A 23508-nucleotide genomic window follows, 5' to 3' on the forward strand; every position below is an offset into this window, starting at 1 on the left:
TGAAAATTCCACGGTAAGGTTTGTGGTTTTGATTTGCTAGATTTTATTAATTTCCTTTTTATTTGATTGTAGGTTGATTTTTTTCATATTTTGTTTGTACATTCACTGGTTAGTTTGGGGTTCCTTGGGTCGAAGGGGATGTGAGCATTGTAGGTGTTGTTCTTACTAGTGGTGTCATTCTTATGATGGATAAGTCCCATAGAGTGGGACTGTTATCTCTCATTCCCATAATGTTGATGTGTTGGCATATCATCTTGGTCATGCTCTGTTGAAAAAGATGTTGCAAAAATAGAGGGAGTTCAGAGGTGTGAGTGTACCCACTAGCTCCCATTAAAGTCAACACGAACTATTAAATGCTTAGGACTTTTGAAAATCAGTCTACTTATTTAGGTACCTAAATTTGGGGTTTGGCCCCTAACTTTAAATGTATTAATTTTTGCCAAAAAGTCCTATTCATTTTGCCTTTTGCCAAGTCTTTCAGCATACAACCTACGTTAAACACAAGCAACAGGTAGCATTACCAGCTTCACAAAAACTCCTTGCAACAAACAGCACAAGTAGACTGCCTCTGTTATGTCTCAACCTACCATCAGAAAAACCTCTCAAATGACGACCCATAATTACATAAAAGCTTGATCCATGTAGTCCACAGTGACACTGCTATCAGGTGGATCCTACTACCCCACCAATAACTTCACTGCTTGCTATTGCTGCTATTCACAGAGTTCTGAACAGTGAAAGTGACCAGAATCTTGTTAATTTCACACACCCCTCCTCCCCCCCACTTAACCTTGCAGACTCAGGAAGACATTGAAATTGTTTAACTACATTTGGATGGTTTTCTTTGCGGTCATAAAGGCCAGAAACTTAATTTTAAAAAAAAAATGAAAGATTATAATCTACAGAAACTGATATATTAGCATCCCTTTCCCTCAATCATTGTTGGTGAGTACATTTTTCAAAACCTGTTCCTACTGTAATTATGAGTACTTTATATACACGACTCTATTGTCATAGCATCTGCACCAGATTTCTCTGTGATATGCAGGATAAAGATTGCATTGCTATCCTAAATTTCTAAAATAAGCATTTCTATTGGTACTTGAAACATATCTTAGAAAACCTCCATTTTATGTTAAACTCTCTAGTTGTCCTTCTCCCTAACTACTGTCCATACTTTGGAAAAAAAAATTGCCAATCTTTATGCTTGAACAATTCTATTATTGTTATTTTATCATGGTTATCATCTCAGGGCCTAGGAGCACAGTCCTATACCTAGCCCCATGGTACAAATATAAAACAAAGAAACAATCCCTGCCCCAGAGAGTTTACAGGGAAGTGTAAGACAAGAGACGATGGATATAGACCGGTGGGGCTGTAAAGTAGGACAATATTGGTCAGCATGGTAGGCTGTGGCCTCCAAACTGCAGCAGCCTAACTGTTGTCAGGTTTTTTTGTAGGCATCAAGGCAAAGAAGAGTTCTAATTCTGGTGATTAGGCCCTTGGCTCTGTACAGGAGGCTAGATCCTCACCTGTTGGATCTGGTTGGGGATTTGTTCAACCGTGTGTATACCATTAGCATAGCTCATTTTAATGGACAGTGGTAAAATGTTGGTGGTTGGCCTACTCTAGTGCTCACCATTTGCAGCAGCTGGAAAGCTCCGTTGGTGCTAGACCAATGCTGTGGAAATTCCCTAAAATTCCAAGTGTGCAGGCAGTCTAGAGCTTGAAGTTATTGTGGCTATTGGGAATATCACAATGCCATTGAGTTAGTGAAGAACCTGCATATTAGTATAAATATCTAGTCTGCAAAATCAAGATATCCCCATGAAGGGACAAAAGTTTTCAGGGTCTGCACAAAAGAAAACACGCTGATTCAGGTCACCGTTTTAAAAATATTGATCACAACATGGGTTTGTGCCGTATGGTTTGTAACCCTGATGTTTGAGTAACAGTCTCAGCCCCCTAGGTCGGTTCTTTAATTATCACCAGTTAAAAGGGTTTTTCTTTTTGTATTATTTTACTTGCACGAAGACTGGCTTTCCTTCTATGATACCAAGACAAACAACAGTATAGTCTGGCCATCTTTTAGTCCAACCTTAATCCAGGGCTAATTGAACAGCCCTCACTAGAAAAAGACAGTATTCATATCCTTTGGATTAATTGATAACACTGGTATTTTACACAGTTTAACACTAATGATGATTTGCAAGATGATAACCTCCGTTTTTATCCTAATCCTTTTTTCTTTTCCGAACACACTTAAATGAAGTAACACCCTTCTCTTATTTTAAATAAATTAAATTAAGTTAAAAATAGATCACATTGGTGACCTATGACATTATCAAAAACTATTTTTAACTGTGACAGGTATTTGGACTTTGAATTTGCTAAATATACAGTAGTTTGGGGGATATTGACTAATTTATCTCAGTAATTCACACAGCGATCCTGTCATGGTTTATGTATGGAGCCTAGCTGCATCATAAAACTTCACTGAACTAATAGCCTTCAAATAGTAACTTATCAAAGCTACCCAGGGATTCTTGCCATTACTATAAAAAGACATTTGGCAATAAACGGTTTGTCATATTAGAAGTGCATCCATTTACTAGGATATAAGATGCTAATATGCTTTGCTTGAAACTCTCTTGTACAATGTCTAGTTTTGTAAATATGTTAAGTGGTTAATATTGGACATCATAGAAGATTTCTTGTATCATTTTAAATCGGGTATTTTAAAGAAAAAGTGGTGATAGTTACTGCAATTATTTTATATTACTGTGGAAAATGTTATCTGAGGATCTCAGAGCTCTTTACAAACAATATCCTTGAAAGGTGCTGGCAATAATTATACCCATTTCACAGAGAGATAAGCAGAGGTACAGAGCATAAGGGACTTGTTGAGAGTCACTCAGTGAGTCAGTTACAGACCCCATTTCATGACTCTAGTTTCCTGATCTAATCTGTTCATCTCCTCAGTTATAAATACCTTAGTTCAGCATCCAGGAACATGTTTAAAATTCTTGCTCCCAAATGCTTGGGGATCGAGTTTGCTGGCCTCAGTCTGGTGCTCCCCCCACCTTTCTTGCCCTAGTGGGGAGAGGTTGACTCGCTTCTCCATGGTTACTTCTCCCTGACGCTCTTGCTGAGAGTTGGGGGTGGCAATGCTGTTGCTGGCTAGATTGGCACAGGGTTGGTGACCTTCTGTGGATGGCTTCAACCTGTAACTGGGGTCCTGATTGGGCACAGAGTGACATATTTAGGGATGGGAAGGAATTTTTTTCCTGGATTGAATTAGCAGAATCTCAGCAAAGTATTGCACGTTCCCCTGTGCCTGATGGGCCATCATGCAGGATGTATGGAGTGGGGGACATGATCATTACATATACCCAACAGGTGACAGAGTTCATTGCAATTTTGTCACAACTTGATGGGCAAGCTTCCTGCCAGTTTAATTAGGTTTTGTCATAGCCCTGTGGCCATTTCTGAGATTGGAATAGCCAAATGGTTGGCCTTAAGCAATGTTAACAGTATCGGCTGAGAAGAAACATTATTACTAACAACAAGCAAGTGCCTGTTCATGCTCCACACATGCACCCTAGTTCTGTGGTCTGGTATGCTGCACTTGGCCAGTTGGTGGAGACACAGACATGCCTGTAGGATAGCTGTCTATATGTGTTATCTAGGAACCACAGGGAGTTTGGGTTACGCAGATATTAGGTGAGTGAATGGCTTATTGCCAGGTTTGTATGCAGGTGGAACTGGATATCCCATGTAGTTGTGAGATGTGTAGGCAGTGGAACTCAGCAATTAACTGTAATCACATATACATATTTAAAATCTACAGGCTATAAATTTGAAATGAAATATATCTAAACATTTGTTTATGTTAATGGCATGGCTATCCTTTTATTAAATGTAACTCCATAAACTCAGTCATTTCTTTTCTGAAATGTACATTATGGGAACCTGCCTGCTCTCAGTTCAGCAATTCAGGTGTCTTTTTCACGGTTAAAAAACAAAGAACGCACCTGGATAACTATTTTTCCTATGAATGCGTTGAGTCACTGAGGTCTGATACTGTAAGATAGATTTCTGCCGTAACTGGTCTGGTCAGATTATGAAAGGGGAGGAGAATTGCTCCCAGGAAAATTACAGTATAAATCTAGAAGTGTCTTAATGGTGTTCCAGATGTAAGAGGTGGGTTTTTTGTTTTTTTTTTTGGCTTTCTAAATTGCTTTATTGCTGGGAACTAATTTAATAGACCAGAGAGTGAGTGTGGTGGGGTCCCTGGGGTGCAAACTGGACTGTGAGACTGCTTAGCCTGCAGTGGCAAAAGATTAGTGTGAAAGTTCTTTCACCCTATTACTGTTTTGACCGTTAGGAGGCATTAGAACAAAACATTTGATAATTCTTGATGAAATGTGAGAGTTAAGCTTGGCTGGCCTAGTGATAGTTCTGTGCTTTCCTATGTTGGAGACCTGGATCTGATTCCGAGTCTTGTGCTCCGTGGATTGAGAGGCACATGGAAGTATTTTTTAAAAGGCAGCTTGTTCAGCTAAGCATTGTTGGTGGAGGAGTGAACTTCACCAAGTTAAAAGTCATTCCAGTGACTGATTGGGGAGCAGCATTGAAGGGAGTCTCAGTACTCCATGGTTGTGATGTGTGGAACCCTATAGGGCTTGTGTGGGGTAGGGCACCCCCGGACCAGTAAAGGAACAATTTTAATGGAGCAGATGATGAAGTAGGTACTTTGGAATTGTTTCTGTGTTTACTCTGAGATTTACAAACACTCGTTTTCCTTTCAGAAAGAAGACACAGCTCCTCCAGCAAGCCACCTTTGACCCCTCCCTCCTCTTCAGTATTTTCCCTCTTTTCATCTTTGTCTTCAAAGAGCAAAGGTAGCAGTGGAAGTGGGAGCAATCGCTCATCCAGTGGAGGCACTAGTGCGTCATCATCCAATTCCAAGTTGTTGAAATCACCCAAAGACAAGCTGCAGATCAGTGGAAACAATAGGTTAATGCATCCGGTACATAGCAAAGTTCCCCACGATAAAATGTGAGTATATTCTTTTGAGAATCAATTGAAATGTTTTCAGTTGCACAGAAGCTGGTGCAAAGATTTGTAACAGTTTTAAGTATTTTGTGTGTTTGGTCATGAAAGATGAAATGCAGTGATCTGTTGGGAAGGCTCTAAAGGAGATCTGTGCAGAGCAGTGATCAGCAACTGGTTGATCACAATTGACTGGTCGATCTTAGAGGATCTCCCAGTCGATCGCGATCTCCAGTGGGGGAGCGGGGCTGCCACTAAGGCAGGCTCTCTGCCTGCCCTGACCCCACGCCACTCCTGGAAGTGGCCAGTGCAGCCCCAAGGGTGGGGTGTCTCCTGCTGCCCCTGCCTGCAAGCACCACTCCCGCTGCTCCCATTGGCCGGGAACAGGGAGCTGTAGACAGTGGGAGCTTCAGGGTGGTGCTTGCAGAGAGGGGCAGCGCACGGAGCCTTCTGCACCCCAGCCCCTTCCCCAGGCTCAGCCCAGAGCCTCCTCCCACACTGCAAATCCCTTGGCCCCAGCCCAGATCCCACACCCCCTCCCAAACCCCTACCCAGCCAGCTGAAAGTGAGTCAGGGTGGGGGAGAGCGAGTGACGGAGAGAGGGGGGGATGGAGTGAGTGGGGCGGGGCCTTGGGAAAGGGGCAGGGTAGATCCTGGGTTGCCCATAAATTCAAAAAGTGATCTTGGGCATAAAAAGGTTGGAGACCACTGGTCTACAGCATAGGCAAACCAACAGCATTGCTCCAGGAGAAATCCTATGTAGGTGCAGCTTGAATCTTTCTCAGTGAAGACCATTCCAAAATAGGTCCAGATCCTATAATCTGATGTGCGTGGTCTGATCCAGACTTGTGTGGTACTTCACACACGGTCATAAGGGTTGACCTGCACACATCTGATTGCTGTACTCGCACCATAATTTGCTGTCCCCAGAACAGGGCATCTTGCACTGGGTCTTCTGCCAAAATTGGGCCATCCCAGCTGTTTGTGCAATACACTATAACTGTGTAATGTACATTTGTCTGTGTTGCTAAACCACACATCCTCAGTTCCTTGCTGATGCTGTAGCAATGTTTCTGAGGAGACAGTGTAAAGAGAGCAGGAAAGGATTGATTTTCATCTTATTGTGGACATCAGAAAGTAGCAAAAAATATATATAAAATAAAGGTTTCAGAGTAACAGCCGTGTTAGTCTGTATTCGCAAAAAGAAAAGGAGTACTTGTGGCACCTTAGAGACCAACCAATTTAAAATGGGAATTATTATTACCTATGTTTTTGTTTTGAATAGAACAATTCAGAATATTTTCGAGTAATGGAGCACTTATTCGGTAGCTTTGATAATCATGACCATGGGGTACTACAGTTATTTGCAAATGGTCTTTTCCTTTATTTCCCACTAACTACAGCATGACTCCATCTGTCAAAGTGGAAAAGATTCATCCAAAGATAGATGGTGCACTACTGAAAACTGCTGTTGGTCCAACTTGTTCTACTACTGTGAGTTCCTCAATAAAGACTGGCCTTAATTGTCCCTCAATACCAAAGCCACCTTTGCCTTCCCCTGGACAGATACTGAATGGTAAAGGTCTTCTCTCTGTGCCTCCATTTTTGGAAAAGAAACCAGAAGATAGTACAAATAATAGGAAATTCTTACATAAAAGATTGTCAGGTAATTTAAAACATATTGTTTGCTATATTAATAGTAGTTGTAGTGTATGAAGATATAAATATAATCAAAAACATTCTTTTAAACAGGTAGTCGATAGATTTTAATTACAGTGCAGAAAGTTGACTTCCGGTATTATACCTGCCTTGGAGTGCCTCAATGTTGGGGGGTTTACAGTTGCATTTTCTTATTCCTGTAAATGTCTTTCTGTTGCTGTGTGAAAGACCCACCCATACAGAGGAAACTGAATGGCTTACACAAAGTAAACTGAAACACAGGAAAATGGTTTTCTCTAATCTTTCAGTTACAGTAATTTTGGGTGTTACTTATGTTAAATTAAAAAATTCAGACATCACTATTCAAACTGATATAGTGCCCTTTTAAGTCGGTTGTTATTTTTACATGAATACATGTTCCTTTGCTGTGAAGAATTTGATTCTGCTGTGAGACTTGACACAGTCATAAATGTCTGTCTGCATAGATCCTGCTGCAGGATTTGGGCCTAAATTTCAACCAGTCAGAAACAAGAAAAAAAGGAAATGTTTTTAAAATTCAGCAGTTTCTAATATTTAGTATTAAACGCATGTGTCTTGAGAACAGGTTCAGTTATATATTTTATGATTAAAATTCTGACCAATATTTTCAAAAAATGTTTTTTTAATCTCTCTGATTTTACAATAATGGTATATTTGTGTGCATTTGCTAGAGAGAGAGTTTGATCCTGATATATACTGTGGCGTCATTGATGTGGAAACCAAGAAACCCTGTACTAGGTCTTTGACATGCAAGGTAGGACACATTCCTCCTAATAAATGTATGAAGTAAAGTTTGAATTTTCTGCGCATCATGACAGAAAACTGAACATCGTTCAGCTCACTGCTAAACTTCAGTGATATCCACTGAAAATGGTATCCTCTGATAAAACTGTGATGGAGACTGGTAAAAATCTTAGTTCTGGTGGGGGAAAAAATATTTTTCCTAAGTTTTAATTACATGATGCTAATGTATAAAAATTGTTGTTAAAAAAGTCTGAGGATGTGTACAATTAATAATGTCACTGTTAACATATATAAGTAGGGTCTGATGACTTTTCCACTATAAACCAGACCAGGTTTAAAAAAAAGTCTTGAATATGTAATGTTTCATTTGGGATCAGACAGAAGGTTTCATGCGGGGAGGGATATTTATTTATTTTAAGTTTTTTCAATTTGCCAAGTAATTCAAAATATTTGTTTAGGGCCAACCTTTAAATTCAACTATTCACACAGTTCTACTGTAAATACATATTGTAGGACTGCCTTTTTAAAAAAAATGGTTGACACCGGAAACTTACCTCTTGTCAGGGGTGAAAGTAAGTTAGAGGATTTACCGTTATGCTGGAGTCCTGAGCAGGGGGCGTGGCCTCAACCGGAAGAGGCAGGGTCTTGAATCCCTGGGCCCTTTAAATCTTGATTTAAAGGGCCCGGGGCTCCAGCTGCAGTAGTGGTGGCTGGGAGCCCGGGGACCTTTAAATCACCCCCGAGCTACCAGCTGCAGAGGGGGCTGGGAACCCCGGGGCTCGGGGGCAATTTAAAGGGCCCAGGGCTCCAGCTGCCGCTACCGCAGTGGAGCCCCGGACCCTTTAAATCGCTGAGGAGCCCTGGGGGCCCCCGGCTGCCACCGCTACCCCGGGGCTCGGGGCTCTGGCAGAGGTTTAAAGGGCCTGGGGCTCCGCTGTGGTAGCAGCTGCCGGAGCCCCGAGCCCTTTAAATCCCTGCTGGAGCCCTGCTGCCCGAGTCCTGGGGTCGCGGTGGCCGGTCTCTGTCGGGGATTTAAAGGGCCCCGGGGCTCCAGCCGCCGCTACCGCCCCAGCCCTTTAAATCCACTCTGGAGCCCCACCCCTGCTACCCCAGGGCTTCGGCAGCAGGGCTCTGGCGGGGATTTAAAGGGCCGGGGCGGTAGTGGTGGCTGGAGCTCCGGGGCCCTTTAAATCACTGCCAGAGCCCTGCCGCTGCTACCCCAGGGCTCGGGCAGCAGAGTTCAGGCGGGGATTTAAAGGGCGTGGGGCTCCAGCAGCCGCTACAGCCCCGGCCCTTTAAGTCCCCTGCAGAGCCCCGCCGCCCCTACCCCAGGGCTTCGCAGCAGGGCTTAGGTGGAGATTTAAAGGGCCGGGGCGGTAGCGGCGGCTGGAGCTCCGGGGCCCTTTAAATCCCCACCGCAGTCCTGCCGCCGCTACCCCGGGGTTTTAAATTGCCGTCTGGGAAAGTCGGTCCCGGTACGGCACACCGGCTCTTACCGGAATGCCATACTGGGGCATACCGGCTTACTTTCACCTCTGCCTCTTGTAGAAGTATTCAGACCTCAATTTTACCCATCTTCAAATTGTTAGATGTTCTTATTGGGGAATAAAGAACAGGAGTACTTGTGGCACCTTAGAGACGAACCAATTTATTTGAGCATGAGCTTTCGTGAGCTGCAGCTCACTTCATCGGATGCTGTAGCTCACGAAAGCTCATGCTCAAATAAATTGGTTCGTCTCTAAGGTGCCACAAGTACTCCTGTTCTTTTTGCGAATACAGACTAACACGGCTGCTACTCTGAAACCTGTTGTTGGGGAATGTCTCTTTGGCTATAAAGATTAATTTTAAAAAATCCACCCATCACAAAGAAATTAAAAAATATAGTCACTGCTTTATGTGAGACCTAGACAAAGCAAAATGTTTCCCACAGGACAACTAAGTCTGTAGCAGATTTTAGAAGGTGGCTGTATCAACCCGAACGCTGCTGCCTCTGTGGACTGTAGTTTGATATTGCTTCAACTCTTTTTCTGAGAAGTCCTTATCTAAAGAGTCTCTGTCTAGTAGGTCAAACTCTGTACACAAAACATCTTTTAAAAAGTTACAGTCTGGTGAACTCTGGCTCTAAACATCAGTTTGAACAAAAGTGATCACTTGTCCCTGAGAAGTTACAGAAAGTAAAGACAAGAATCATGTGTGATCTTGAAATATTTAGCTATGCTGCTGCACAGCACCGGGACCACCAGCTACCTAACAAACAAACCACCTCTGGAACAAGTGTAGACATAACCGATATTAACGACAAGGAAGAAAACTTGAAAGTAATGCCTCCTTGAAAACACAGGGGGCAAAGCTGTTGTTCTCCCAAAGGAAAAGTAAAAAGTGTCAAGCTTCTAAGAGAGGATTGTAAACAGTAGGGAAATAAACTAAAAGCTTTAAAGAAAATACAAGCATCCCATAGAAATTCCTTCCACTCTGCTTACCCCTAAAAAAATTGTTTTCATATCTTTTCAGATCTTAATAGTAAGGTGGAAAATAGGCTTGTTTACTTCCACAATAAATAAAAATTATTGAGCCCCTCGAACTGTGTGAAAATAAGGCCTTGGGAATGAATTTAGCACACGTAAACAAGGGAAACAATCTTTTATCCTACTGCATGTAGATTTTGCGCTCCATGTATTTAAGTCCACTGGGTGTTCAGGATCTTTCAGGAGTGGGTCAACCCGATATAGTATCGCCTTAATCTCTGAATTTTGTTGCTTTTTTGGAGTTGTAATTGTTGATTCTGCTGTGTTTCTTTGTGGTTTTAATATCCATTACCATACAGTAGGTGTCCGGGAATACACTAGTTTGCAAAAGCAAATACATTTACAAGGTTATTAAGTTTAGTACCCTTTATTTAAAAGTCTGTTTTACATCTTATGCTCAACAGTCCCACAAATAAACATAAAAAATTGGTACGTTTCTCTTACGAGAAAATCATGTGCTGTGCTTCATGATTTGAAATAAATGGTCAGGAAGCATTCTTGTATTAGTAATGAATGTGAGACTTTGAAAAAGGCTTGAATATCAAACTCAAAGGTCTTATGAGACCTTTGACCGTTTTTACTTCTTAAAGAGGATTGACTTTAATTATTATTGGCTTATCAAATAGGAATATAAACACCCATTAGGCCATCTTTATGTTTCTTGTAAAAGCCATCCCTTGCTTTAGTTCCTCCCTTCTAGAATTGTTTTATATCTGTCTTGAGTGTTTAATTTCTGCAAATGAAATTGCCTTGGATTAACGTTTGATGCTTTGATTTGCAGACACATTCCTTAACCCAGCGGAGGGCTGTACAGGGTCGAAGAAAACGATTTGATTTGTTATTAGCTGAGCACAAAAGCAAAACCAGGGAAAAGGAATTGCTTCGACATTCGGATCATCATCAGCAGATGCCCCCACTCAGGGAACCACATCCCTCACCTTCTAAAACTTCCCAGGAGCTGCACCAAAATTCTCATGGACTTATTCCTACAGAATCAAAGCCTTTAGTACCTAATAAACCCAAACCTCACCCCCCCAGTCTTCCAAGGTAAGTGAAATCTGTTTATCCATCAAGTGTGAAGTCTGGGGAGCAACCTGATGGGTTGGTGGCAATGAGTGCTACCATGTGGGAAATGCAGATTCATTCGCAACTCAGGGGCTCTTGCTCTGTGCCTGGTGATTGCTCGCTCAAAAATTCCACACTGGATCTTAGGCTATGTCAGGGGTCGGCAGCCTTTCGGAAGTGGTGTGCCGAGTCTTCATTTATTCACTCTAATTTAAGGTTTCGCGTGCCAGTCAGACATTTTAACATTTTTAGAAGGTCTCTTTCTATAAGTCTATAATACGTAACTAAACTATTGTTGTATGTAAAGTAAATCAGGTTTTTAAAATATTTAAGAAGCTTCACTTAAAATTAAAAGGCAGAGCCCCCCGGACCAGTGGCCAGGACCCGGGCAGTGTGAGTGCCACTGAAAATCCGCCTGTGTGCCATAGCTTGCCGACTCCTGGGCTATGTCTACACTGCCCCGTAGTGTAGACATAGCCTTCCTTAGTCTTAGGTGAGCTGTATCTCCTGCCCTTCTAACATGAGGCCATGATGGGTGGCCCAGGGAGGTAAATGCTGGCTTGAGTAAATGAAAACCAGAAGCTCCATTCTATAGCAGCTATTCAGTGTTGGTGCTCCAGCAAGGTGGACATGGATAAATAGAAATGGGGGGATTTAGGAGTACAGAGGAGAAGGAAGTGAATGCAAAATGAAGAAGTTGTTGCAACAGTAAATTAATTTAAGGCATCCAGTTTAGCAGTGCCTCTGGATCCAGTATAGCAGTAAGTCAGGATGGTGTGAAGGCAATATCTTTGTTTAATGAGCTTTTAAAAATACCCAGCAGTTTCTGGAGTGGAGAAAAAGAAGGGACGACCGCAAATGGAGTGGTTGGGACTGGCTGGTGGAAGTGGTTGGGGACTGGGAGTTGGGACTAGACTACTGGTTTTATTTCTGGCTCTGTTACTTACTTGCTGAGTGGCCTTGAAAAGCCACTTTAACCTTTCTAAAAAAGAACAGGAGGACTTGGGGCACCTTAGAAACTAACACATTTATCTGAGCATAAGCTTTCGTGAGCTACAGCTCACTTCATCTGATGCATCCGATGAAGTGAGCTGTAGCTCACGAAAGCTTATGCTCAGATAAATGTGTTAGTCTCTAAGGTGCCCCAAGTCCTCCTGTTCTTTTTGCGGATACAGACTAACACGGCTGCTACTCTGAAACCTTTAATCTTTCTGTCTCTCAGTGTGCCTATCTGCAAAATGGATATGATTCCTCCTTTTCCTGGAGAGTTGTGTGACGTAACTGTTAAAAGAATTCTGAGATACTGGTATTATGACAGAAAGGAAAACGTGGAAAACCTGGTTTTGAAAAAAAAGCACCTTTCTATACAAGCAAAAAATTCCAGGCATAATAAGTAATTCCTGCTAATGTAGCCTTTGTTCAGTAATACCTTTTCCGTGTATTTACTTGTCCAGGCCTCCAGGCTGTCCAACCCAGTACAGCGGAAATGCCCCTAGTGACTCTCTTTCGGTCCATGAATCTCCACACCCTCCGTTGCCTGCAGCTGAGCCAGCATCTCGTTTATCCAGTGATGAGGGAGAGTGTGATGAAAAAGAGGAACATGTTGAAAAACTGGATTGTCGTTATTCAGGTCATCATCCTCAGCCCGCCGCTGTATGTTGTACATCCTTTACTGGTTCTGAATTTGTGAACAAATTGATTATGGCTTTTCAGTGTATTTTTTGGTGGGTTTGCTAAAATGTTCTCATGCCACAGGAAAATGTGTTTGTTACAGAATAGGCAGGAAGGGTTTAATCATAATTGTCAGAGTAAATGTGCTATGAGAACACATTCTGAGATATCTCCACAGTAACATAAGAGAAATCAAAATGCCACAAATATTGGAGGTGGAAGTGGAAACTTTCTGAAATGTTTTGAGAAAAGGGTAGCTGTGAAACCAGTACATGCAAAATAGTGGTATGGTGTAATAACACTTTCAGTATTCTATCTGTTTTTAAATCACGAGGCTAGCCTTAGTTTTGCATAAAAATAATGGCTTGCAGTAACCTGGCTGCATGTGAAAATCTTGGCAGCAGTTGGTACGTGTGGCATACTTTCATTTCCAAAAGCAAAAAAAAAAAAAAAAAATTCACTAAAATATTTGGGCATGTGATGTAATTTAACTCCTAGATCTTTCTTTTAGTGGAATCATTTAAAAACAGATTTTAAATGACTGCAAGCAATTTCTTATAGAGAGCTAACATATTTATTTAGATATGTAATGTACATCTTGTCCTATATATAATGTATATCTTATCCTCATTGACTTCGAGAAAATTAAAAAAGCCAGTTCACCTAAAAACCAGCAGCTGTCTCCCAACAAGACTCGGCCTCAGTGCAAAAGAAGCTTCCCCATAAACCACAGGCCCCTCTCACATACAGCTTACAGTATGGCCTGAATGTCAGAGCAAGTATGGGAATAGGTTGCAAACCTAATGGCCCCTCAGGAAAAAAAAATCTACCACTTTCCCTCTCTCTCTAATCAAGGTGACTCCTATTAAAGGTGGCAGCATCTCAGAGAGAGAAAGATGGTCCTCCTTGCCAGTTGGGCCTGAGCTATTTGGGAATATATACTGAACATACTTTTTGGGCCATAAGGATCAAAGTCCTAATGTACGTTTGCTATCTTAGGTCCTTAGACTTTTCCTGTATATTATTGGTTTGTAATTAAGTGCGTTAATTTATTGTTTAGAGAGTTGTTATTAAAATTAGAAAACACCAAAATAAAATCTGTATTTTCAGTTTTGCACATTTGGTAGCCGGCAAATTGGAAGAGGTTATTACGTTTTTGATAAGCGGTGGAACCATATCCGATGTGCACTTAACTTCATGGTGGACAAGCATCTTAATTCACAGATGTGGAAGTGAGTAGAAATGAAAGGGTTTTTTTAAAATTATTATTCTTGCGATTGTACAAATAGATAACGCTTGAGAGAAAAATGGCTTTCCTGTTGTAATAATAATTCATTTAAGACATTTTAAGAATAAACTAAACCTTCTTATCACCTCCTTTTAAATTAGCACCTCCCAATAACACTGTAAATGTGAGCAATAGCTCCATTTAAACTGTCATCTGGAGAATAGGAGGGGATTGAGTTACACTCACCAGGAGACTATATTCTTTACTTTTCATAAAACTGTAGCCACAGATCTCCTGTCTTTGTATTCTTGGGCTGAGCTGAGTGTGGCTGGAACCTTTTTAAAGCAATATGACAGCTGACAACTTGTGCTTTCCTGTTGGAAATGGAAATGAAATCTGTCGAGCAGTTTCTAAAAGTCTAGTGCCTCAAATCCTAATTATGGTTCGTTCTCAAACGCTGCTGTAGAGGGTGTTCGGTATCCGTTGTGGGGGACTTGGGAGCAGGAGTGTCACGAGCGCTTGGATTGTTTAATTGGGGCGTTCGGTTTGAGTGCCGTTTGGTTGGATTGGATCCAGGTCCCATTTAGTCGTCGTCTCCCACTGCTCAAGCTATCCCAGAGCCAGTGATGGTGCTGGCTTCAGCCAAGTCACTAAAGCTGGTTGCACTGAGAGCAGGTCTTTTAGGGTCTTTTTCTCTATTCGCTTTCCTCTCCTCCTGGGGTCAGAAAGGCTCCTGGGGCACCTCCCCTCAGAACAGGTGGTCCTGCTCTTCACCTCGCTACACAGCCCTCTTGGCGTCAGCGGAGAACTGTCCTGTCTGTAATTCCGAGGTCACTGCTTCAAGGCACTATGCCCCTAGCGACTTGTTGCCTTTCCAGGGCTCAGGATCTAGGAGGCAGAGGGAACGTGGCGTAGAAGTCAACTGTAAAACTCTCAGTGATTTCAGGAGAAGCAGAGTTAGGCCAACGCTGAGCACTTTTGAAATCTCACCCGGAAAAGCAGACAGTAATATTTAGGGAACTCCAGTTACAGATAAATAACCACGTATACATCCACCAAAGGAATAGGGTTACTAAGCAGTGCTTTACTTGTTTGCAATGTAGTTGGGTTAATTTATCAAAATGTTTTAGGGTTTGATAAGGTTAGTATTTTTGCACTGAACAAATGCAAACAGAATTATTCTAATGCAGGACAGTTTCAGTCTAGTCACTGATGTCCGTGCACAAAGAACACTAACTGTTTCTTCTTTTTCTTTCCTAGGAAAATTCCCCCAGCATCTAGCAACGCTGCGTCTGTTCGTGCTCCGCATTGGACAAACTCGATGCCTGCGTCACAATATGGTGTCACTGCTGCAGGTTTCCTTTTACCCACCACGGTTATGTCATCACCAACACTGGTTTCTCCTTCCTGTACGTCTCTTCATAGTAAACCGGTCCCATCACACGGAACTACACTAAATGCCAATCCTTCTAATCTGGGTGCAGTGGACCCTGTCTGCAGTATGCAATCAAGACAAGTGTCTTCGTCCCCTTCAACACCTACAGTGCTTTCCTCCGTACCTTCACCTGTGCCCAGCAAACCTCAGAAATTGAAACCCAGCAAGTCTTTTAAACCTAAGGAATCCCCTGCTAGCAGTGCCAACTGTAACAGCACCAGCAGCAACAGCAGCAGCGGTGGCTCAGGAAAGAAGCGTAAAACCAGTTCTGCGCTGCTAGCACCTTCGTCTCATTCCACAGAGTCCTTTCGGAAAAACTGTGTGGTCAACTCTGGGACCTCTTATCATTCATCTCTGCCATCTTCGTCGCACAGTGTTGGCCTCAATTGTATGACTAGCAAAGCTAACTCTGTTAGCCTCAAACATGACCAATCAGGGAGGGGCCCTCCTACTGGAAGCCCTGCAGAATCGATAAAAAGAATGAGTGTGATGATGAACAGTAGCGATTCCACTCTTTCCTTAGGGCCATTTGTTCATCAGTCCAGTGAACTGACTGTAAATTCACACAGCAGTTTTTCACATGCACACACTTCCCTGGACAAATTCATAGGAAAGAAAAGAAAGTGCTCACCTGGTTCAAGCAGCATAAACAGCAGCAAATCAAACAAGGTTGCCAAATTGCCATCGGTGAACAATGTTCATGCAAAACACACCAGTGCAATCACAGGAACACAGGGACTGATGAACAATTCTCTTCTTCATCAGGTATGACATTTTGTATTGAAGATATTTCACTGACGTAAGCTTGACAGATTAGCTTTAGAATCTATAGACTTCCACTGGTGACTGTACGTGGTTATATTGGTCATAGTCAGAGACTTTAAGGCCAGAAGGGACCCCTACAACAGCTAGGTCGTGTCCTGTTACAGTATTTTAGGTTGACTAACTAATTCTAGACACTCTGTTAGTGAAAGGTGGATATCTATTTTCCAGTTCACTTTTTAAATATTTTTCAATGTGAATCTCTTGCTGTCGGATTATTACATCTTTTTGAAAGTGTGGTTTTACTCTGAAAAGTTGCGTTATAAAAGTGGCATAATGGTGCCATAATTATTACCTAATAACTCCCAGATGAAATTCACTCACTTCACAAGTAAAAATATTTTTCCTGAGTGTCAGCCTTGCGAAATAAGCCACGTATCTGAAAGTCAGCCTGGAATCTTTCTGACTTCCATATCCACAACAATAAGCATTCTGCAATCAGAACATAGTTACCCATTTTGATTGTAACTCAGCTGCAGTAAAACACAGCCCCCTCCCCCAGAGCTGTATTGACTGGCTGTGCAGTATTAACAGGAGAAAGAGTAGTTAAAAATTACTTTTGCTCATTTAAAACCAGCAGAAATTACAAGGAAAACACAAAGGGATCAGATCTTGTGAGTAAGTAGGGTCCTATTGTTATAGTTACTTCCCAAAATAGAACAACATTGAAATGAATGTGTTGTTTAAAAATTATTTTGCCGAGCATAGTGGGGTCATGAGGAGAGGAATGGGAAATAACAGAAAAAATCAGATACCGCTGTTTTTCCTAAACTATGAGAAATAGGTTGGAAGATCACTTGAAGGAAAAGAGACTATTTAAAGGGAAAAAATAGATTCAGAGAAGCTAGATCTGGAGAATATTTTAGATCATCCGGATCCCTGACATTGTAAGATTGTTCCCCATGGTATGTTTTCTACTGTGTTTAAATATTGATGATGTCTTTCTATTTCCACCAATCCTACAAATCCCTACCTCTTTGCTTTTTTTCCACGCTGCTGTGGAAGTTCATATAACTGAAGTGTTAGGAACTCACAAAGGCCCATCTGTCACGGTTCCCTCCCCACTCTGAACTCTGGGGTACAGATGTGGGGACCCACATGAAAGACCCCCTAAGCTTATTTCTACCAGCTTAAGTTAAAAGCTTCCCCAAGGCACAAATCCTTTCCTTGTCCTTGGATGGATTCTGCTGCCACCACCAAGTGATTTAGACAAAGATTCAGGAAAAGGACCACTTGGAGTTCCTATTTCCCCAAAATATCCCCCCAAGCCCATTCACCCCCCTTCCTGGGGAGGCTTGAGAATAATATACCAACCAATAGGTTAACTAAGTGAGCACAGACCAGACCCTTGGGTTTTTAGGACACTAAAAACCCATCAGGTTCTAGAAGCACCTCTGTAAAATCAGGATGGAAGGTAATTTTACAGGGTAATAAGATTTAAAACACAGAGGATTCCCCTCTAGGCTCAACTGCAAAGTTACAAAAAGCAGGAATAAACCTCCCTCTTAGCATAGGGAAAATTCACAAGCTAAAACAAAAGATAATCTAACGCATTTCCTTGCTATTACTTACAATGTTTGTAATCTTAGATGCTTATTTCAGGTAGGATTTTAGGAGATGTTTTTTTCCTGCCCTGGTCCCTCTCTGTCCAAGAGAGAACAACAAAGAAAGCACAAACAAAACCTCCCCCCACAGATTTGAAAGGATCTTCTTCCCTTATTGGTCCTTTTGGTCGGGTGCCAACCAGATTATTTGAGCTTCTTAACTACTTACAGGTAAAGGAGAGATTTTATGCTACCCTTAGCTGTATGTTTATGATACCATCTTGGACAGGTCTCTGAATTTTCACTCTCCTCCAAAGAACAGGTCTATCATTGCTGTTGTACGCTGACTAGTGTACATACTGTATAGGAAGAAGAAATGCCTATCTATGGATAATACGGCTCAGCCATCATTGCTCTAAGAACTTTCACTTTTGGTACTTCCTGACAGTTTTCATTTAACTGAGCAACCTAATGGGGGAAAAAGCTACTTCTGAAATAATGAAATTGAATGTATACGTTTAAGAAATGAGGAAAGCCACACCTTAGTGCTTCTGATTGTTGTTGTCATGACTACGATACCAGTTAGCCATTTCGGAGTGTAATTGGAGAGCACAATTACTTGGGAAGGCAGAAACTTTAGAATTCCAGATGCAAACAAGCCGACTGGCTGTTAATAATGCTACCTGGTGCCTTGTAACTCCCTCTGACGTGTTCTCTTGCTGTCCAGAAAGGTCCTGCCTGATGTGGCCTTTACTATATCTATTACGACATGCTTGCTTACACAGCTTTCTTTTTTGTTTGAAAGCCAAAGGCACGTCCTTGATAGCTGAATATACCGTGGTGAGAAAAGAACTGGACAACGTTCACTATAAGCAAAACCTCCATCTGGAATTCTGGACTCCAAGATGCCTTTGAGTTATCCCAGCTTCCCATGGTCCTCAGGTGTGGAAATCTACTGGACTGTGATTCAAACAAGGAATTTCCCTGAAGCCATGTCTGTAGCAGTGAATATTATAAATGGACACTGGATGAAGTTCAGCCACATAATTGCTCTTACCAGTGTTAACAGTGGTCTGGACTGCTTGCTACAAATCTGTGAGATTTTGTCTACAGGAGTACATCATCTTGCCACTATCTGACATAGATTGGCTGGCAAAAGAATGTTTGGGGACAACCATTACTGTGGACTCTTTATGCTGATGGTGTCTTTTGTAGGTTATTAGCCACCCAATAGGCACTGTCAATTGAAAGAACCCCTGCAGCGGGGGTACAATGTGTTAGGCATATTGAAAAGAAGCCCTCAAGAAGGGAATATGGCTTTAGTGTTTTTATAGCAGTGTTCCTTTCATGGAACACAAAAATAGCACAATTCAGAAACTAAATAGTCTGTGTTTTGCCCAGCCTTTTGCAAGTAATTTGGGATAAGAAGCTGTCAGGAGTTTCAAAACGTTTTAAAAACTTGTTTGAGGCCATTGTTCGAAAAACAAATACAAAAATAATGTTGTACTTGCCTGATGGAAAAGCAATTATTATTTTGAATAAGATTCTATTGCAAAAGAAGGTAAAAATTGTTAATTCCTTTTGATGAAGGAAATCCGAATGCAAAAGTATCAGATCAACAAAGGCAAATAACCTAAACTATTCCCAAAGAACATATTTTTTGACCTATACTGTATACCAGAAGCCTTTGTTACTTTAAAGAAGAACTCTACTAGTTGATTTAGGTTGGTTGTACCTTCCGGTCTGTAAAAACAGCCCTTTTAAAACTAAATATTTAAAGATTTTTCTGAAAGATTTTCAGTTAGTTTATGCCTTGTTCTTGTAATCAAATCATTAACACTTGTCATGCTTTCAGCTACCCACAATAAAATATTTCAGAATGCTGTACTAGATGCTAGTTAGCAACTGAGTCCAGCTTTAAGTGCACCTGGATGGGTTACTATCATCTTTTTCTCAGATACAGATGTTTTCTGAATAAAGGGGACTATACTATGTTACAGTCCAGACAGTCAGTTTTCATGAGAGATTTTATCTTGTTTTAAAACATCTCAAAAATGAAATCCTTTAAAGGGCTTTTGCATTATTACAATATCATTGATTTGGATATTTTCAGTAAGCTTTTTAACAGTGAATTTTGAGACTTTACTTGAACCTTCATTAAGGGGTGAAGTAAAGGAAAACAATTTCTAAATCAAGAATATACTCTTTTGCCTTAAAGGGGCACCAGATATTGCTGAGATCAGACAATCTGAGCCTATCAAATTATTCACACAGTCCAGCCGCCTTCTCCCCATTTTGGTGGCGCATCGTACATCAGGGATTCTCAAGCCACTAAGAGCAGCAGGTGCTTGGTTGGTTACCTGTTCACGTTTCCGAGTTAACAGGAACTTGCTGCAGAATTATGATGTACCGCAAAACAACAGCAAGCCTCTATGCAGACACTTTAGGTTTGAGCTTATACAAAAGGTCAGCAAGAAAAAACACTTCAGACGTTTATTATGCAAACATAAACTAACTGTATTTCAGGAACAAAAAGCTGAAGATGTAATACGATGTCCAACTGAAAAGATTGTTTCCTGCACAGTGGGTGTGAAATTCTGGCGCCATGGAAGTCAGTGGTGCCAAGCATTCACTCTTACGTGTTTCAGTCACAAGTGCAATTTGGTTGGAAAGACTTACATTTCAGGCAAATAGAAATGTATATTAATCAACCTTTGTGGCTTTAAGTGATGGAACATCTTTAGTTGTGTAAAGATTATGTTGATCTGAAAGCATAATGGAAAGTCAAAGCTCATTCAAAACCATGCAGACATTTGAAAGTTAGTATTTAATCACGGTGCTTCATGTAGGGCTGGGTTTTAACTACATCTGCATCAGGGCTCGTAGTTTTAATCTATTGGGACGAGGAAGTGAGGCCATCTTAAATTTCGTCTGCCCTTGAGTACAGACCTGCTTAAATATTACAGGTTAGATCTTGGTTCTAAACAGAACACTGTTCCTGAAGCTTTTATTGTCTCTCATAATTCTTACTGTAAATAATTAAGGAAGCTTAAAATTAATTTACCTTGCAAAATTGAATTTGTAGTGGCTGGGTTCTTTCTAGACAGTTTTTCGTAGTAATTTAAGAGAGACAATTTTTATAGGCTTTCCAACTTCTCCTTAGGACTCCTGCAGTTTTCTTAACCTAAAATATTGCTGCAATGATGAACAAAGAATTATACAAAAAACCTACTTTTGTATCTTTATTTTGGAATTTCTTGTTCTATTATAAATATTGAAGTATCCCTATTTCAGAAGACATATTTTGTTAATTGATTGTACATATTTAAATATGTATTTTTGCACAGGTCTTTTTTTCTTATATCCAGTTTTGGTACAATTGAGATCATCTAGTATTTATTTATTAATTAATTAAAAATAGCAAATACCTTTTTTATAATTTGAAGTGGTTCACTGCCAAGCTAATAGTAACATGCCTACTTTGCAAATTAAGGGATGCCTTTGTTTTGTGAAATTTGTGTCCCTTTTAGTGTCTTGGGAGTGGATACATACAAACTAACGCCAAGATCCTGCAATTGGATCCATGCAGAGGTCCGCCGCAAGAATCTGATTGCAGGATCAGGGCCTAAATGGTCTAGATGGCATTGCTAATCAGTTGTCTGATTCCCGGAAGACTACATTTAGTTAAGTGACACTCTGCTTCTCTTTTTTTAGGATGTGTGTTTGTGTGTGTGAGTGTGTGCGTGCGCATTTGTATGGGTCTCATGTGGTTTAAAACTAATGGAAAAACTGAAAGTGCCTGATATAACTAGTTTTAAGCTTGGACTGTTTAGACAGCTTCTCCTTAAAAGACTTGAATGTTCAGTTGAAATTTTGGAGCTTGCTTTTTCCACCTATATATTTCTAAAATTTTAATTAGAAGGGGTTCAAAAAACAAAAATGACTGATGCTGGTGATTTTTGTAAAGCATTTTAAATAGAATAACTTGTTTTGAAACAAGCCCATTAATAATGCATCTCAAAATAATGCCAAGGGTTACATACTTTTTTCAAACGGAAATTTACAGAACTGTCTCCTTTTTTTGGTTATTCATTCGTAAACGATCTAGTTTAGAAAAAGAGAATGTTTAAACTATTTTGTATTCCAGAAAAAAAAACAAAAAACAAAAAAAACAGATAAGTACCTCTTAAAACCATTTAAAAAAATGTGTGATTTTCAAATGTCATTTCTAAGGCAGTTGTCTTCCTCTAAGAGTTCTCTTGCCAAGGAATCTCTGTTGTCTGTCACTCATCCTGTCCTGGGGGAGGGAATCGGGCTTGAAAAATTCTTAACTTTTCACTGTTGAGCAGAAAATCATTTTTACATTTTGTGTGAAATATTTTATGTTTTAAAGAAAATTTTAAAATGAGCACTACATAATGTCAAAGTGAATGTAGGCCTCGAAAGTATCTTGCTCAGTGTTGAGCCTGGTTCTAAAAAGCAATCTCCTGTGTAAAACGTGTGAATAGTTTGATAATTTGTATACATAATCAAGAGCATCTGATCAGCTGAACTTTGTGTTGGCTGCTGTATAGTACATGAACAAATGTCATGGGATAGAAAAATTACTTTGGATATTTAAAAGAAAAATAAATATATAGTCTATTTGTTTTGTAACAAGTTTCTGTAAATAAAATAATTTATACTATTTATAAGAAAAAGGTGTGCTTTGCTTCATGAAAAGAATTAGTTTGTTGAACAAACAGATGTTACTAACCAAGGCAATACAATTAGGATTTTTCAATAAATGAGGTTGGTTGCATGAAATACATTATATGTTTCTGCTTCATTATAGTACAAAGCAAAACAATTTAGCATTGAAGGCAGACATCCATATTGATGCCTCAGTGAACTAATTTCAGAGAATTACTTTGGGTCAGATTCTGCCAGCCCTTACCCTCGTGTACATGAGGCTGGTAGCATCTGATCCTTTAAAAAGTACAACCTTGTTTGTTTTGGTATATTCCTGAGAAGAGTCTAAGTACTTTTCCCGGTTCCCAGAAAGTTTGATTATTTAAGATTCTTATTTTATGGAGTGTAAGTAGAATGATTGGAAGAAGCTTTTTAATATTTCTGTTTTGAAATACAAAATGCAGTGTGTTGAACAATATTCCTTTATTTTAAAAATACGTTTCTGCCATGAAAAAATACAGAAAGATACCAGGGCGTAGGGTTACCAGAATATAGTTCATCACTTCACTTCAGGCATGGAATATTGTGTGACAGAACTGATTTTATCAGCATACCTAATTCATAGAACATTAATCAATAGAAATGGCCTCCGAAATAGGATCTGGCACTCCTTGTTCAGGCAAATCTCCCATTGATGGTGATGAGAATTTGCCTGAGTGAGCAGTTCCGTATCCCACTCAATATCTAAAGCCCTGATCCTGCAAGCTGATCAGTGGATGGACTCAGATGGAGACCTGTGGGGCTGGTCCACCCACATGGGTCAGTTTGCAGGACTGGGGCTTAAGTTTTGGTCAAAGTCTCGTTAGTAATGTGGTGCTTCATGGTTCCATTAAGTAGCAGTAATGGTGTCTGTCATTTTTATAGCACAAAAGGAAGAATTTTTTCCAACTTTTCTTTTAAAAGGAGTATCTGACACAAAAGCTATCCCTTTGTGTTTGGGAAGGAGGGTTCCCACTTTGGTATTTTTTAAATGTTTTGTTCGCAGTTTAT

General features: G+C 40.6%; 1 protein-coding gene across 7 annotated transcripts in view; it reads left to right on the forward strand.

Moving 5' to 3' along the window:
- ATXN7 (ataxin 7) overlaps nucleotides 1-22487 on the forward strand; it is a 134107-nt gene extending 111620 nt beyond the window's left edge. For all 7 annotated transcript variants that reach the window (XM_075130218.1, XM_048859098.2, XM_048859096.2 and 4 more), the window contains 8 exons: nucleotides 4812-5061; nucleotides 6459-6721; nucleotides 7425-7507; nucleotides 10804-11069; nucleotides 12542-12740; nucleotides 13869-13990; nucleotides 15247-16186; nucleotides 18593-22487. In XM_075130218.1, the coding sequence (XP_074986319.1) occupies nucleotides 4812-5061; nucleotides 6459-6721; nucleotides 7425-7507; nucleotides 10804-11069; nucleotides 12542-12740; nucleotides 13869-13990; nucleotides 15247-16186; nucleotides 18593-18610 (2141 nt within the window). In that variant the 3' untranslated portion in view covers nucleotides 18611-22487. The remainder of the gene's footprint in view (nucleotides 1-4811; nucleotides 5062-6458; nucleotides 6722-7424; nucleotides 7508-10803; nucleotides 11070-12541; nucleotides 12741-13868; nucleotides 13991-15246; nucleotides 16187-18592) is intronic.
- Nucleotides 22488-23508: the final 1021 nt, after the last annotated feature.

Source organism: Caretta caretta, chromosome 7 (genome assembly GCF_965140235.1).
Source record: "Caretta caretta isolate rCarCar2 chromosome 7, rCarCar1.hap1, whole genome shotgun sequence".
NCBI lineage: Eukaryota > Metazoa > Chordata > Testudines > Cheloniidae > Caretta > Caretta caretta.